The sequence below is a fragment of the Zonotrichia leucophrys genome, chromosome 2 (assembly GCF_028769735.1).
Source record: "Zonotrichia leucophrys gambelii isolate GWCS_2022_RI chromosome 2, RI_Zleu_2.0, whole genome shotgun sequence".
Lineage (NCBI taxonomy): Eukaryota > Metazoa > Chordata > Aves > Passeriformes > Passerellidae > Zonotrichia > Zonotrichia leucophrys.
The window spans coordinates 45,770,354-45,788,575 of record NC_088171.1 but is presented as its reverse complement, the minus strand read 5'-3'; the positions used below and the strand labels follow the sequence as shown (position 1 = coordinate 45,788,575).

At 39.2% G+C, this 18,222-nt stretch overlaps 1 protein-coding gene across 4 annotated transcripts in view; it reads left to right on the top strand.

The window, feature by feature from the left end:
- The window catches only part of TRAK1 (trafficking kinesin protein 1), a 127,730-nt gene that overhangs the window by 84,641 nt on the left and 24,867 nt on the right, over nt 1-18,222 (top strand). For all 4 annotated transcript variants that reach the window (XM_064704832.1, XM_064704831.1, XM_064704834.1 and 1 more), the window contains 8 exons: nt 3,029-3,105; nt 6,329-6,445; nt 12,449-12,549; nt 13,347-13,455; nt 15,240-15,318; nt 15,709-15,839; nt 16,330-16,404; nt 17,624-17,761. In XM_064704832.1, the coding sequence (XP_064560902.1) occupies nt 3,055-3,105; nt 6,329-6,445; nt 12,449-12,549; nt 13,347-13,455; nt 15,240-15,318; nt 15,709-15,839; nt 16,330-16,404; nt 17,624-17,761 (801 nt within the window). In that variant the 5' untranslated portion in view covers nt 3,029-3,054. The remainder of the gene's footprint in view (nt 1-3,028; nt 3,106-6,328; nt 6,446-12,448; nt 12,550-13,346; nt 13,456-15,239; nt 15,319-15,708; nt 15,840-16,329; nt 16,405-17,623; nt 17,762-18,222) is intronic.

The following is an 18,222-nucleotide window of genomic DNA, read 5'->3' as shown; positions in this document are numbered from 1 at the left end:
TCACCCTCAAGCAAAAAACTACTGATGTGTGAGTGAGCAAAAAGAGGTCAGTAATTTGGCACTGCAGGTTTTGCATTACAAGGCACTGTCCTTCATTTGCTCTTGTTTTATCTTTACAGCAGCACTACCAGGCTCTCATACTCATCAGAAAATCCATCAGGCTAAAAACCTACTATGCAGGATCCATTACATATGTGCTGTGTGAGGGGATGTTTTTCCACTGCATACTTCACTGATAACACCTCTAAACATTTTTTCAAATTAGTCTGTCTTTTTCACTGATAGATTTTTTGATCACTTAAGAAGTAAAAACTGAATTGGCCAAATGTTATCTCATAGTCCGTGGAGGCTGAATAACTAGATATTTAGACACTTTTTAGGATTTTTTTTTTTAAATGATGCTTCTGGTTTCCACTTTCCCCTTACTTTTCACCTTCTCTTTCCCACAAGCCTTGATTTTAGAGTAATTGAAAGCAACACCTTTTTGCAAGTTTGCCCTCCTTCCAAAAGCAAATCGTTCCTTTTAGCTACTAGCTCTGTGTTTCCACAGTATTGTATGTAGTAGTAGTAGTATGGATAGTACTTGACTGGCAGATTTTAATATATGTGGTCCACTGAAATTTATTTCTACTTGCATGTAGGTCCTTTTATGTAGTGCATAAAAGGACACTTCTGATTTGAAACCCCTTTACTCTGGCAGAGTAGTGTACAAAGATCTCTGTTTTGACAATCACCAACAGAACTTTGGTGGAAATTTCTCGATATAAAAGCTGTTGGTGACCAGATTCTACTTTGCTGCTAATAATGTCTGTTGTTATAATGCTATGGTATTGCCTTGTCAGGTTAAAGTTTAAATGGCAAGTTCTGATGGAATAACCTAGGGAGTATCCACACAATCAACCTTTATCACTCTCCCAACTGAGTGACTTTATTCTGTCTGAGGGAACACCATCGTTTATCGGCCTGGCTGTTAGGAAAGTTATACATTTACCTGAATCAGGATGGTGTGAAGTTGCCATAGTCCTGCTCATTGGTGATTGTTAAGTGCTAGGTACAGAATTTAAATGAGCTTGCTAATGACAATGTCAAATATTATTTTATAGCAGTGATGGAATGTTGTAACCAGGGGAACTATTTAGTGTGTGGTTGTATTGGAAACCTGCTGGCGTCAGGGTTTCTGATAGATGTTTTATAGCATGACTTATGAACTTTCTATATTTAAAGCAAAGTTGAGTTTATGGTGATGTCAGTTTGTGTGTGTGGATGAATAGTCTTCTGAACATTATACCTTCTGTTTTTATGGAAAACTTCTGTTAATCCCCTTTTTGCAAGTCACTGCATTTTTTTTCCTATAGAATCCTTATTTGTGTGCTTTTGGGTAATATAGCTTGTGGTTTGAAGATGTACTGTGTTTTTACTTCTGCAGTTGTAGAGTTATTATTTCTATTGATATGTTTGTCAGGTTATTACTTTGAAGCATAAACTTTTTACTGTTGCCACTTTCAGATTTACTATTTGGATAAGTGCAATTATATTTTGAATACTTTTGTATAGCATTCTTTGGAGTTCACTGGCAGTACTCATGTCAATGAATATTATAAATGTTTTTAGGATGTGATCTGCAAAAGTAGAATTAGAGAAATGGGAAAATAAACGAAGAAATTCAACTTCTTGCCATAATTTAAGCAACTTTCTGATATTTAAATTGGGAAAAATATCCTCCAGCATTTCAAGAGATATCTAAGTAATATAGCATTTGATGTATGTCAACTACCTTAGTGGTGATCAGCTGTATATTTATTTATATGCAGATTGTGCATTTATGAATTAGGTAGTGTTGTTTCCTTAGTGTGACAAACTGTCTCCTGCTAATATTACTGTACAGTTCTGCTATTTTTTTTCTCCTCAGTATGTAAATCCTATTAGGCCTGATCTGTCTCTTCCCCCGCCTTAGTGTGCACTAGAACAACATTAGCTTATCTGCCAGACGGAGCCTTAAGTGACATTGCCAAGGGTAAATCCCCTGAAGAGCAGTTCAGGCTACAGCAGCCTGATAACTCATAGTCCGTGTGATCCACTGAATTTCATTAACAGCTCTTTTTTCCAGAATTACAGGGTTTGAGGAAAAAGTGTAGTTGAAAAAAAAAAGGGTAGAGCAGAAAGTGCTGTTGTTTGCTGTGACTGTTGGTGAATTTTTTGAAAACTTGTTGACTTCTAGATAAGTCAGTGTAGCTTCTTAAAGGATCACCTATGGTGGTAGACTGAACTTCCGCATACTTTCTTCAGTCTGACAAAACTCCTGGTTCCACCTTAATGATTAACCATCTCAACCAGTCTAAGTAAATATTTGCTATGAGTGATACTGTGATCACTGTGGTGTGGCTGGGTATTACCAAAACCATTTCTTATTTTGCATGCATGCTTTGCTGTCTTGTACCATAAACCCAGTTCTTATCAACTTAATATGACATAGTTGCTTTTTGATGAACAGTGCCCCTAACAGTATTGGAGAGTTGGTTATTTGTGGAGTAATGCTACTGCATACCATGCAATGAGTAGGTGACATGATGGAATCCTAATCATATATCTAAGAACATCTGTTTTGACCTCCTGATTATTTTTTAAATAAACTCAAGATATTGTTCTTCAGAGAAGAAAGTTTTAACATTTTAAGTTTGTTCTGCTGCTGACAAAAGCGAGTACTTGTAACAAGAGGAGCATTTGTATTACCAGTATCACATGAATATTGGATTTTTTTGAGGGGGGGGTAGGGCGTGTGTTGAGTTTTGTTTGTTTGTTGTTTTGTTTTGTTTGAGTTTTTAGCTCTTGATGTGCTCATCCAAAAGTTGACATAAGCAGTTCTTTAGATGAAAACTTAAGCACATCTAAACTTAGAAAGATATTTCTTGCAATGGATGGGAATTGAACTTCAGTGATCCTAGTGCATGGTTTCCAGTTCAGAATATTCTGTGATCCTCCCCCAATGGTACCGCCTATCTGATTAATGTTTTGCTTTATTTCTTTGCAGTTTTATGTGCTGAAAGAGTGGGCCAGATGACTAAAACATACAATGACATAGATGCTGTAACACGTCTTCTTGAAGAGGCAAGTACTACATCTGTTTAAGGACCCGTACAGTGTGACAAAGTAGTACTGAAATTACATGGTACCACTAATAAACATTGTTGGTAGGTTGTCCTTCAGTGTGGAAGAATAAGGACTCTAAGTGTATGTACACTTTATCTAATTGGTCAGCTAAATATTCTTTCTAAATAAAGATCATTTGTTTAGCTCACTCAAATGGATTCATTACTGCTGGTTATTTTTCAGTTGAGGCCATGTAACTTCTTTTTGGCCAAATGTTTGCTCTAATGAAGGAGGAGGAGAAGGAATCATCTTAAAATGACACATATTTTTACAGTGTAAAACTGGGAGTGTCATTATTGATGGATATATTCTCTTCAGAAAATAATTTTAAAAAGCGCTCAGACTTCTTTTCATAATAATTTGTTCAGATAATTTCTTTCCAGACAAGTACATAGGCACAAAATTAGAAAATACTAGTACTCCATTTGCCTTCTTTCCCTTATGTTTGGTTGATTTGGTTGTTTTCTGTGGGGTTTTTATACCATTATTATGAAAATTGGCATTCCTGTAATCCTTAGCACTCAAGAAATGTCAAAAAGCAACTGTCATGGTACTATGCTTATGTTCAATAAAAATCATGATAAATTGTTGTACTAAAATCAGCTGTATTTCTGCAGTAAACTTGAACAATGGTTTGCTGAAGAATGCTTATGAGTAATTCTTTAGGTGAAAACTGTTACAATTGTATCAGTTCATGGCTGACTGCAATTTAGTTCTTTATACTCAATTGCTTGCTTGTTGCAATAGCAATGTCAAAAATGGCATCTTTCTAGCCAGTTGGGTGGTCTGTTATTCTTCTAATTCTGCAAAAAAACAAGCATGGGAATGAACACTCACATCTCCCACCTGTTCTGGATACCCCCCAATGCAGTACAGTCTTATATTTTGTGCTTTGAGCCAAACCCATTCAAACACCTCTGTACAAATTACCTGTTAAAACTGATGTGTTACCCAAAAGACTTCTCCTGGAATAATTCAACAATCTGTTAACCCGTTTGTGCCCTCTTCCCTTTGCCTTGTTTGGCTGAGTTTTACTGCATTTGGTCTGTGGCTCCTTCTAGTAATGATGGCAGCATTCTGCCAAACTGTTTCCTCCCGAGTCCCTGTAGCCAAATGTCTGTAGATCCAGGCATCACACTCAGGGGAGCAATGCTTGAAGGACTTGCTGAGCCAGTGTTTTAAAGTTTCTTGTGTACTTTCCTACCTGGATATTTGGAACGGAAAAATAAGGGCGTGTATAACACGCCAAACTTTATTAAAATGAATACTTTCAGTAAGCCTTTTTGTTTTGTTTTGTTTGGCCATCATTTCCAATGAAATTACTCTGTTCATAGGGATAGGTGCACTTACAGCACCTTTCTTTGTTCTCCATGTGATGGTTATCTTAAGAGATTACAGCCATTTACCAGAATTTAACTCCTTCTGTTGCTTTCACATATAAGAGCAAGAGAAAAAGCAAAAGCCACTCCTTGTCTGTCCTTCATGTTTGCAAGCTTCAGGTGCTTGCATTACAACGTTGAAAGGTGCAGCATTTGAGAAGATAGAAAAGAGAAGATCTTGAAACAGCATGTGTGCAGATATTTCAGAAATCTGTGCCTATAGCCCTGAAACTAAGGAAAGAAAGTGGCACCAGGCCTGCCTGGGTATGTGGTAAAAATTGGAGCAGGTCTCATCATGAATCTGCTTTCTCATCTTTTTCTAATAATAGTGTAAATGTGTCTTACTTCTCAGTATTATTTTTATTACATATAGCTGTAATAAATTGGTTCCCTAGCATTGTGTTAGTAAGAGACCTGTCCCCAAACTGAAATTTAGAACTGAATTGCTAAAAATTGGGTAGGAATACTGGGGAGGTTATTTGAAGAGCCTGGACATGGACTTACATTCCTCAAATTGGAAGTTAAAAAACATTGCTGCTAGATAGTTCCTCCTCTGTGAAGTCACAACTGCAGCAATATATTTTTTCCACTCAGTATTTACGAAGTGAGCCAAATTAGTGAACAATAAGTTGGCTTAAAATATGTCCAAACATATTTTGGATAACTTAGTGGCACCTGTTGTTCTGAAAGATTGTACATAAGATTGCATAAAGATTTTATGGCTTGATAATGCCAGTAGCTTTTAATGCAAATATAAGTCTGACCTTCAGAAACCATTTGGAAAATGCTGTTTGCAGATACAGCATTGATCAGTCACCTCTGTTTTTATTTACTGGTTATATAATAACTTTGTTTTTCCATTATGAAAGCCTCTTCATTCAAATTCATTGACTTCAAATCCATGTGAACACTAGCTGTATGTGTTGTAGGCTTTGTCATTAACATACACATGACATAAGGTAGCATTTAGTCATAAAATCTGGGTGGCAGTCAGTGGCAGTAAGTAAGCTCCAAACAGTATTTTCACTGACAGGGAGAAAATTGTTCCTCAAATGGTGTTAACTAAGGGTATACTGGGGAGTTAACCACCATTATACCACTATTAAAAAATCTAGTAGTTAATTAAGAAAATGATAAATAGAAATGCTTAATGAGCAGCGCAAAATTTTATGCAGTTTATCATCCTCTCCCAAGTAGATTACAGTCGCATGTACCAGCTTCTGCAAGGCTGAGACATCCTTATGTACATGTCAACAGGATAAGCTCCTTGGTTTTCTTTGTACTTGTGGTCAATTGTCAAGACAGGTGATTTCCAGTACTGTGCTCACAGAGGAGGGGGAGGAAGAGACCAAGCATGACATGAGAGTAACCACTTAATGTGGTTTGGGACATCTGCTAAAAGGAAAGAGTTAGGATTTGTTTTTATACAAAAGCACTAATGCAAAGCACTAACACAAAAATAGGAGCTGAATGTTCATTGTGGTGGAACTGGCTTCTACTCCTGCATAGCTTCTTGCCTTTTATTTGTAGGTAAATCGAGTGGAAACTGAAGAATGCTTTGAGAGAGGGTCAGTCATTTCTGAACAATGCTGTTGTATGCAAGATATGCATACAAGATATGTGAGAGTAGAAAAGGAAAATCAGCAAAACCCCCTGAATAAATAAGTCCTCACAGAAGGAAAAACTATTTATTGTTAAGTGCTTGTTTCTTCCATTTCAAGGCAACTTTACCCTCCCTCTGATCCTTTGGTAATTAAAAAAATATAAATTGAAATTGGCTTTCTGTTCTTAATGCTTCACAGAAAGAACGGGACTTAGAATTAGCTGCTCGGATTGGCCAGTCGCTGTTAAAGAAGAATAAATCTCTGACAGAAAGAAATGATTTCCTAGAGGAGCAAGTAGAACACATCAGAGAAGAGGTAAGATTTTTGTGCCTGAATGCTGTATATGCAGTGATGTGGGGAATTTTCTTCTAGCTTCACCTTGTCCACGCATTTGGCTGTGGGCAACCTGTTCCTGTGTCTGACCACCCTGCCTGCAAAAAATGTGTTGCTTATATCTAGTCTAAATCTGCTCTCCTTTGGTTTAAAACCATTGCACTTTATCCTATCACAACAGACCTTGCTAAAAGGTCTGTTCTGAGACAGAGTAGGGATCCATCCTGAATTAGGTGAAGTGTCTAACAACGGTGAAAAGTCTGTGAGGCCAAAGCTGAAGGAAAAACTTGTATGCCGAGACAGCAAGGAGACAGAGAAAGAAAAACAGAAAAGACCATGAGGTCAATTTGCCCCGACCTAGAAATTCCTTTGATAAAGAAGAACTGGTGCTAAGTGTCATGCAGGATGAGGGGGATAAAAGGAGGTCTGAAATTTTCAGGGGTACGCATGCCTTTTGAGGAGAATTTTCTCCATGTGCCGTAAATAAACATACCGAGCTTTACAACTTTTATAAAGTTGTGAGGTTTCTTCTTTTCTCCGCAAAACAGTTCCCATCTCCCTTATAAACCCCCTTGAAAGCACTGAAAGGCTGCAATATGGTCTCCCTAGAGCGTTCCCTTCTCCATGCTGAACAACCCCAACACTCTCAGCCATCCCTTATAGGAGAAGGAATATTTTTGTGACCCTCCTCTAGACCTACTTGAACAGGTCCATGTCTGTCTTATCCTGAGGACTCCGGAACTGGGTGCTCACCAGAGAGCAGCTGAGGAGGAAAATCCCCTCCCTCAACTTGTTGGCCATGCTACTTTTGATGCAGCCCAGGGGATGGTTGGCTTTCTGAGCTGGGAGTGCACACATTGGTGTGATCAATAAAACACACCAGAAAGCTTATATCATTTCAAGTAGCACCTGTGCTTTAAAAGAGGTCTTTAGCTGTAAGTACAAGTGTCACTAAACTCCAACTTAATGAATGCTGTTTCTCCTATTCTGAGGCAGTGGCCTTGCTTTTTGAATCTCACCTGTATGTGGTTTTGAGCAAGACAGAGAGTAAGAGAACGATGAACCACAGTGGAGTAAAAACTTTTAAAATGGTTCATAATTAACACTGCTCAGGGTTGTGAGATGTTGCATTATGAACATCTCACATAAAGGATAAAGTGCAGATGGAGTGATCAGTGATGTCTGATAAATGGTGGTGGAGCACACACAATGAAATAATATCCTTTGATGTGCCCCCCTCCTTTTTGGCATGGATAACTAGTTCTGTTCTCTCCCAAAGGAGTGCTGTTGCTTGCTGCCCAAGTCCCATCATGAGGCAGACCACTTTATTTGTGTGTTGGTCAGTATGACATGTACTAGGTATGTGCAAGGTGACTGAGCAGGACTGTGCATTCATATCATCCATCCAAAGTGGAAAATTTGATTGAGGAGGGTAGAGGACAGGGACAGGCTGCCTCTGTCCATGTCTGTTTTTATTTAGTGGGACTGAGGAGCAGCATTAGGAAACGTGCCACCAAAAATAAGCCTCTTACCAGGTGGCTTGGTATGTTGGGCCATATGTTCTGTCAACACCCCTCTTTCACACTGTTATTTTGATTTCTTCAGAAACTGATGCTTTTGAGGCAGAGCTCATCAGACTTTAAAGTCATGACACTTCTGTGTACTGAAAATCTGCCTTTAATAGGTACAGATTTTCTATTAAAACTGAATTTTGAATATTTGAACAGAACAGTAACTAAGACAACTGTCTTTAAGGGCAAAAGATAAGAGAAACAAAATAATTTGATACTTCTAAAATTCTGTAAAAATTGCCTAAAAATGGTTTGTCTGGGAGATTTGTGTTTTCTGTTATACTGGGACAAATTATTTCTGATGTGTGGTGTAAAATTAAGGTTTTATTGGTATATGTATCACAGCATGAATTATTTAGCTTTATATCTATATTTGTCTCATGGCAAGAATAATTTAGCTTTATATCTCTTTGACCTTTGTCATGACAAAACCTTCTGTCTATTCCATTAAGCAGACAGAGTTTTTCCTTTGTGCTGGTAACATGCCACGTTGATAGATACACGTTGGAGTTATAAAGACCTGTTCAAAGTGCATCAGATTCTTGGGTTTGTCTTTTGAGCTTGTTTTGTTAGGCACTGCTAAGTTTAAGAAGGGGCTGTGATCATGTTCAGTAAAAACTGTTGTAACTGAGATTTTTGATGTACTAGAGGAGAAAAGGTGAGTGGACTGAAGCCCTTTGGTGTGGGCACAGACACTTCAGTCTCAGCTTACTGTTTCACTACTATATTCTAGAAGCATAAACATACTGAGGAAACGTTCTTAATTGTGAAGTATTTTGCTTTACAGAGATGTGTGTGTGCTTTTTCAACAGAGAGTGTAGTTCCCAGGTACAGTGTGTCTATCTGCTGTTCAGTAAGAATGTTGCAGCTCCATGTTCCTTTCTCTGAGATGGTGCTGCCTACACTTTGGTATTGTCTTCTTTGACATTAGAGTTCAATATCAAAGAAAAGTAAACTGTAAATCTGAGCAATGTGAATTGTATTCAGGATGGAGTAGCTCACTAGGTTTTAGCTTCTCCTAATCTTTCTAAATCTCCTAGTTTCTACTTCTTTTTCCTCTATGTATTTTGGCCTATGTTTCTGAAGCTAAAATGGCAGCACTTCCAATGCAGTCAGTCCTCAAATAGCACCACCTCAAACCTGTGTTAACCTCTGGGTAATGCAGCCCTCTAGACCTGTTATTCAAGTTCCAGGTCACCTGTCAGAGTTTGTGTTTTGATGATAGCAGGTTTCAAAGTCCAGGTTTGATTTTGTTCTGTGTAAAGTGAGAGGAAAGGACAAAGTTGAATTATAATCTGGAACAATGACTTAAAAAATGGAACATTGCTTTTGGTCTATTAAGAGTAGAAAATAATGTTGTAAAGACAGAAATGCTCTTTGATTTGGTACTTGTATGTGTGCTTTTTGCATACAGTGTAACAGGGTGTCTTTCTTTTGAGTGATTCTAACTTGTTAAGTACTTAGTTGCTGTCAGGAAAAGCAAATCAACTCTATTCTTGAAACAGTTGTTCATGATTCAGTAAATATTGATTCTTTGAATTAAGTTCCAGGTCTTTAAATTGTTGTTCTCTGGGTGAGGATAATTTTATCTTCTAATTAAATTATTTTAAGATAGGTACAGTTATTTCATGAATTAGTTCTGAAGCTGAGTAAAGCTGTCAGGCCAGCAGAGGCAATTGGAAGCCTGAAGAGATGAGCTATCACCATGCTTGGTTTGTGGATGTCGTGGGCCTTGTCCCATGCACAGCGAGGGCTCAGTCCCTGTTGCTCGGTAACAATAACAATACCAACATGCACGATTGTGCAACGTGGCAGCATTCGCTCTGGAGGGCACATGTGGCAGTGGCTTGTGAAAATGTAGAACAGGCTATTTCTGTTCATAAAACAAATTCAGTGTTTTGCAGTGTGAAAATGTGTCCTGGGTCTGTCTGGGATGCTGATAATACTCTTCACCAGCCTACCTGGTGCTGTGCTTTGGGTTTGGGACTAAATCAGTGTTGATAACAATGTTTTGGCTATTGCCGAGCGATGCTTGCACAGCATCCACCAGGCTCTTTTCTTTTTCCTTCATGCCCATCCCAGCCTCCCCAGCTTTTTTTTTTTTTCCCCTCTTCACTCTGTCCACCATCTGCACAAGATGCTGGGATGCTGACCCAAACTGACCAAAGGGATGTTCTATACCATATGTTGTTATGTTCAACAATAGAAGGGCAGGGAAAGGAGGAAGAATCTGGGACATTCATGGTTACGGTGTTTGTCTTCACAAGTGACAGTTCTGTGTGCCAAGGTCCCACTTTCCAGTAAGTGGCTGAACATGCACCTGCTCATAGAAAACAGTGAATAAATTCTTTATTTTACTTTGCTTGCATGGGAAACTTTGCTTCACTTATTAAACTGTCTCAGCAAGAAGTTTTTCTTGCTCTTGAGCTTCTGAGTCTCTCCTTCATGCTATGGGGATTGTGAGGCAGACTGTGTGCTCAGCAGGTGGGTGCTTAGCTGATCACCAAAGTTAACACACCACAAAATGCTGCATCAAAGGGAAGTGTTGCTGGAAGTTACTGTGAGTGTTTCACAGTTTCACAGCCTGATTGAGATTGGAAGTGAGCTCTGGAGGTCATCTTGTCCAAACCTGCAGGACCCCCTACAGTCCATTGCCGAGGACCATGTCCAGATGGTGTTTGACTATCTCCAAGGATGCAGACCCCACAAGCTCTCTGGGCAACCTGTGCCAGGGCTCAGTCACCCTCACAATTAAAAAGTTGCACCTGATGTTAGCGAGGAACCACCCATGTTTCAGTTTATGCCTCTTGTTTCAGGTCCTGTTCCATTAAAAGATCAACCTTTCTGACTGTTCACCCTTTTGGAGGTTTGGAATGCTCGGAAATGGCAGTAAAAATAGTATCCTCAGTCTTTTTAATTCATACATAAAAAAACAGTAGCAAGAGCTGGAGATGATCTAGTGTCCACCCACAGACAGCATCTGAATTCTTGTTTCTTAAAGAGCTGAGTTATAATGTGCTGAAGGGAAGTAAATCATTATTTTTGGCTCAGCATTTTTGCTCTTCCTGAAATGGAGAAAGTGAGCCTCCAAAAATTAATGCACAAATTTTGTTTAATAGCTTTCTAAAATGTGGTTGGATGGAGATGGTTTTTTTTTTCCCCTTGCTATTTAGAACCCATGTCTCAGGAGGACTTGGTGCCTTAGCACTTCTCATTATGCAGAACAGTCATAGTTAAGTAAATGACCTTGTTTGCCTCAAATTGTGAACAATTCAAGTGCTTTTTTGGATTGCATCTGCTCTTTTGTTCAATGAATATGGAGTTCAAATCCGTGTAATTTATATTCTGTGTTTTTTTCCTAATAATAACTACAAAGAAAAGTATGCTTACAATATGAAAAGCAGTTTATTATAAAACAACATACTGTGCATTTTTTACATGGGAAAGTACAAACTGAGGGCCAAGTCTTGCAGTACAAGTGGAAGAGAATGGATGTGTGTGATCAGTTATGCTGTCTGTAGTTGTGCAAGGCAAATAAAAGTAATCTCCTGCTGCTGGCATCTTAAGTCACAGCTGTGAAGTTGTGTGTGTGCTACTGTCTAATTGGGCTTTTAACCCTTTTCTTGGAGAATAGCAATATAAAGTATCAAAGATGACATTTGTAGAGCTCACAATTCATTAGGATTAGGATTCAAAGGAATACTAATCACCCACTTTTGATGTTTTGTTAATTTTTGTTGCATGCATATACAAAGTATGGGAATCCCACATACTATTTTCCTGGAGCCAAAAAATCCCGGAAACTGACTGCAGCCTTCGCTGTTGGAACAGCCTCAGAACAGCAGCCTCCCACTCTGTGGTGGTGTTCTGCAGCTCAACCCGCACTTGAGTCACAATTGTAACCTTACTACACAAGCATTTCAGTAATTTTATGTAAAGCCTCTTGGAGAGGAGGAAATGTCAGTATCTGAGGCCTGCAAGGTCAGCATCCATGCCAGAAGGTGACAGTCATCACACAAAATGAATAAATGCAATGTTTGGCTTGATTGTGCCACAATTATTTCTTGCTGTATCATTGCAATATATCCATTACTGTGCATGTGAATCTAGACTAATGCAACAGTGAGTCAGGACTGCTCCTCTTAAAGAAGGTAAAAAAGAAACATGTCTAATGGCAGTGAATAATTGTATATTTGGACCAGTGAAAAATCATTTAGTGGCTACTTTAAACTGGTACACTTTCCCTTCTTTGTAAGAAATAAAAGAAATCATTCTGGTCTGTTCCAGTCTTGGACTCTTGATTTAGTCCAAGATGATCCCTGGAGAGTGAATAACAGGCTAATTTGTGGTGAGTTTGCTTAAAAATGTGTCTGGAAAATCAGCTTACTGATCTGTGATCTCTTTCTTTGTGTAGGTTTCTCAGCTGCGCCATGAGCTGTCCATGAAAGATGAACTGCTCCAGTTCTACACCAGTGCTGCTGAAGAGAGCGAACCGGAGTCCGTCTGTTCCACCCCGTAAGTCAATCGATCTGCAGCGCTGAGCTGTCATCTGTTGGATGATTTCATCACTTTGAGAAGTGGTAAAATTGCCCCAGTGTTGGCTGGTACTATAAATGGGACTTAGAACTTGGTGCAAGGTCCAGCTGGAAGGACTTCCACTGAGCCAGCTGGCTATCCAGGTGCCTACAGGAGCCAGGAGGGGAGACTACACAGGGAGGCTGCTGGCACCACACTGCAACTTTCAGAGGAACTGGGTCACTGTTGTGCTGGGACAGCTGTGGCTCTCGCTGACAGCAGCCCAATACACCACACACATTTGCATGTGCTAGGACATGCTATATGAGTGACCTTTGTGCTTGAAGGACCTCTGAAGGCACTAAGGGAAAATTCCAAGCCAAGGGAAAGAAATAAAGCATGGCTTACAGGGTGGGTTCCAGGCACTTAGCTGCTGAACAGCATTGCAGGCTCTAAGGAGCTGTCTGCCCTTGCAGAGTTATTGCTGCATTCTGATGAAGCAGCATTAATCAGGAGCTATTGCTCCCTGTAGTAACATGGTTTCTTTTCTCATAGCCTTGGCTGAACAACTTTTCCATAGGGAATGTGCAAAATAATAAATAACATTTTAAATGTTCTCTTTTGAAATTCACTACGAATTTATTGCTGCCCAAAAGTAATGGCATGAATAAACTCATAATAATAAGTATTTCATGTAGCTCTGTTTGCTTTTGAGACTTGTGTTCAGTCTGTGCTTCTGTAAGATTTGCCATAGTATATGTAAAAATTATTTTAAATTTGTTGCTTTTTCCTACAAGGCTGAAGAGAAATGAATCTTCTTCCTCCGTCCAGAACTACTTTCATTTGGACTCTCTTCAAAAGAAGCTCAAGGACCTTGAAGAGGAAAATGTTGTGCTTAGATCTGAGGTGAAATTGCTCCCTTTGTTTTGATTAATATAGTTGTTCATCTAAGTGCTAGAACACAGGTATTGAGAAGCTTGTATTAAAAGCTGAGAGTCTAACTAAGAGTATGATTCCACATGTAACAGATCCCTCTGTGATTGTTTAATCACCATCCTTTATCCTTTTAAATGAAGGAAAGGCTGAAATGTGGAATCACAGAATACATAGAATCACAGAACTGGTTAGGTTGGGAAAGAGCTCTAAGGTCTTTGGGGCCGACCTTAGACCAATCAATACCTTATCAACTAGACCAGAGCCCTGAGTGCCACGTCCAGTCCTTTCTTGAACACCTCCTGGGACAGTGACTCCAGCCCATTCCAATGTCCTATCACCCTTTCTGTGAAGAAATTCTTCCCAAATGAAGCTACGTGCGAAACAGTGTTTGTGTAGTAAGAATGTGCAGGAATATGGGCAGATTTTGGAGTCCAGGATTGCACTTTGGAAAAGGTTGTAAAGAGCTGACCTGGCATATACATGTGACTTGAGCTGCAGATCTCAGGTTTGTAGAGATTGGTCTCTGATACCAATTCAGTATTTGTCAACATGCAAATTTCTTGCATTACATTTCTTCATTTTGTGTTTCGAGTCAAGGCAGTTAATATTTTAAATTGAATGTGCTTTTCTTCTCTTTATTTCTTATAATATTCTGGTTGTTTCACAGATGACACAGGTTTTTAAAGTTTAATAATTGAATATGAAGTGAATAATTTTATATTTTCAAACCAAGTTTTAAACGTGGGAGCATGTTACCACTTTGCAAACATGTAGCAGAGTATAGCAGGAGAGATACTTTCCATCTAACAGTGACTATATGAAAACAGAATGTTACTTCCATTTTCCACTGCAAATGCAGGGCCCATTGTAAATAGGTAGTGCCACATCTTTGCACAAGACACCAGGTAATGGAGACTGCTGTGCTCTTAACTGAGAAGGTGCACAAGGAAGATGAGCAATAGATGGTCTGAGAATAATGAACATTAGAACTGAGAGAGCCACTGCATCAGGAGCTCTGGAGTAGGAAACCCCATGCAGCACTGCCTTCCCATCCAGGGAGATGAAGTCTGTGCCAGCAAGGCACAGGATGAAGCCAAATCTGAAACCTGTGAGCTGTGCAGTTCTCTGTAGATGCAGTCTGTGTGTGTCTGTGCATGCCCCCAGCTTTGGGAATAGGTTACAGACCCACCGAGGTGGTGCCAGACAGAACCAGCTGGCTGCAGCCATGCTGCTCTTGGCACTCCCAGAGCCACAGTGGAAAATACAAACCAGACAAGGAGGTTGCATTAAGGTTTTTTATGGGTTACAGTGCCAGAATTTTTCAAATAGGATCAAATAGCATGTTTTTTAAATACCTGAATGTTTAATTCAGTTATTTAAACCAAGCATTTCTTTGGTTTTTGATGACCCCTGGCTTTGCTCAGTGAGCAGATCAAGTCCTGCATGCTAGTACTTTGTATGCCCAAGCCTTTCTTTTTCTTTTTACTTTTAGTGCAAAATACACAAGTGACATCTAGTGGGGATATGGTGATAATGATGCAAGTTTCTCCATACAGTCATGTCTCTGCTGAATGTTCACCTGGCCTCTTTTTCCAGAACATGTGGGAGGACAGGCAAAAACTGTAGTTTCTCACTGTCTTCCTGAAGGAGTGATTAGAATAGCTTGTCTTTCTGAAGCAGATGGAAGTGCAACAACAGACTGGCAAAGAACAAATGTGCTAATGTAGCATATTTGATGTGGATTTCTTGAACAGGCCTGTCAGCTGAAGACTGAAACAATTACTTATGAAGAGAAAGAACAACAACTTGTCAATGACTGTGTAAAAGAGCTAAGTATGTGCCTACTTCTTTATACCTTTTTGAGATAGGTCAGTAAAAATCTGAAACAGATCAGTCAGTCATGTTTTTCTGTGGTAGTTATTTTCCTTTTACAAATGGTTATGAGGAGAAAACTTCTGGGCTGAAATTTCACAGCAGAAAATGTTGGCTGAAAGCTAATTTTTTCTCATTTAAAAATAGTTTTGCATTGAAAGTGTTCAGTCTCCTTTGAAGCATGAGCACTTGATGCCTTTCTGGTTGTGCCCTACTGTGTTTTTCAAAAATACCTTACTGTGAATTGGGGGTAGGATTTTGCTGAAGCAAGTGATGTTCCAAAAGAACATCTTTATGCTTACTTGTCTGATTTTGGGTTTGTGATGTTAATTTTGATTACTTATCTTAAAGGGGATGCAAACATCCAGATTGCCAATATCTCTGAAGAGCTAGCAAAGAAAACTGAAGATGCTGCCCGGCAGCAAGAAGAAATCACTCATCTTCTCTCTCAGATAGTCGACCTGCAGAAAAAGGCAAAAGCTGTAAGCAATCCAGTTGAGACACTACTGTTGTTATTTGCTACTAATGTAACTGAAGGACAGATTAAAATCCTCTCTGTACTAGAGCCTAAAGGAAATATACGACCTTCCTTATGTGGATGACCTTGTTTGGTGTTTATTATCTGTCATACTTGACTAGAAAGCATCAATTTATTAAATGATGCATAGATGGTTTCTCAAATGCAGTAGTTAAAATTATTTTAAATATTAGGTACAAAACTCTGCTCTGAGTTATGTCGGTGAGACAAGTGTGTCAGTGCAAGTATTTCAGTGGGCACATAACTTGTTTGGAGGTTCATTTAGCAAGGTGCAATCTAATGCTGTGTGTTCTTGTGTAAACATTTTAAATGTGTAGATAATTATTGCTGTGGAGGAGAGGTGAGAATAGTTACAATGTTGCTAATTATCTGTAGTATATGATACAAATATCACAGGACATCACAGTATTTCTAACATTTTTGGCATATTTTAGTGTGCAGTTGAAAATGAGGAACTTGTCCAGCATCTGGGAGCAGCTAAAGATGCCCAGAGACAGCTCACAGCCGAGGTGAGTACATTACTTAGTAAAACAGTAATTTAGTAGCTGAGCAATGACTGTTCGTTTTGCTATGAGAGGTTCAGTCTGAGTTGGATCAGAAATATTAAATAGTTTTGCCTGTGTATATGGAATGAAGGAACACTTATGTTCCTAATAGAGTTCAAACCCTTTTCTTTCCTATTCTCTGCTCCTTCAAATGACATGTATTTTGAAACACAGAGGCTTATGGGCTGTACAGGAACGCCTTTAGAGGTTGACTTCTCTAGGCTGGTAATTTCTGCTATTTTAACTAGTGAGATAACATGGAAGAGCTCATTGGTGCTCTGTTTGTTCAGTGTATAAACATAAGGCAGTCCAGTATTTCGGGTTGTGTTATGGATGCTACATTCACATAAAAAAAATGGACACGATGGAATGAATAAAGCTTGATCCCTTTAGGATGTGTCTTGCATTTGCACTACTTGGTAATGAAGATGGAAATGGCCAGAGAAGCTTTTCCAGTGGGTGGACCTTTTGTATCTGTGGTCCTCAACAAAGATTGGGCTCATGCCTCACCATTGCTTTCTTAGGAAAGAAAATGTACTGTATCTCTTTTTCTAAACCAAATAGCTTATTTTTATGAAAGTTGTAGGAATGAGAAGTTTCAGACTTCTCCTCCTTTGCCAAACTTAGTTGAGGTGGCTGATGAAGCCAGAAGCTATGAGAGCACACAGACATCTGTAGACAGAGTGATTACATAAGATGTGTTTCCTGAGAAAGCTAAAAATAAGCCATAGTCTTAAGCTGTTGAAAGCTATACGTGTATATGTATTGTTTGCATGAAAGTCCTGGCTTTAAAATTCTTAAGTCCTTTGGACCATTGTGGAATGTCTTGTCCTCAGACCATGATGTTTGTCACTGTGGTCATCATGGCATTGATTAAGCACTAAACCTGATCAGACTAAAGATGCTTTTTTAGCTCTGTATCTTCTCTTTGTCAATGATTTCACATGAAAGGAAAGGAAAGAAATGGAGCCAACAATTCCTTCCACATTGTTACCCTCCCTGCCTGCCTTCCCATCAGTTATTAATGATCCTCCAGTGATACTCAGTTGTTGGAGATTGATTCCTTTAAAGTGGGATATTCTTCCCTACACTATTATTGTTTGCCAGTATTTAAAAAAATTGGAGAATTTTTGTGGTAATCGTGCACCCCATGAGGTCTTGGACTGTTTTCTCTATGTTGTAGTTGCGAGAGCTGGAAGACAAGTATGCAGAGTGCATGGAAATGCTTCATGAGGCTCAAGAAGAGCTGAAAAACCTTAGGAACAAGACAATGCCAAATGCTATATCACGTCGGTACCACTCCCTTGGTCTCTTCCCTATGGTAAGCAGATTTAAGGGAAATCCTGCACACACCAAGCAAAGGAAGTGTGTTTGCATCTGACTTACAGCTTCAGGGATAGGATACTAGTCTGAGATAAGCATGGGTGAAATGTGTATTTGCATAGTCTTAAAGGATACCTGAGTGATCAGTTTTGCAACCTGGTTCTGAAACAGTGGTGCTGTGCAGCTCTGCTGCAGTGTTACATACAGCCTGCAGCTGTGTATGCTTGTGCTGTGAAACCTGGTTAACAGCTTAAGCATTAACAGGTCCTTACACACTTCTATACATCTTTGTTAGGCATCTCCTGTACTGTGGTGGCTGATGTTCATTAGGAGCTTCCTGTTTGTCTTCAATATCCTTGGAGATAACACCTCCTAATAACATAACTGTGATTTCCAGACATGGCATCTTTCTAGTCATTTATGATATACATTTTAGTTCTTCAGTCTAAATCTCTGAAC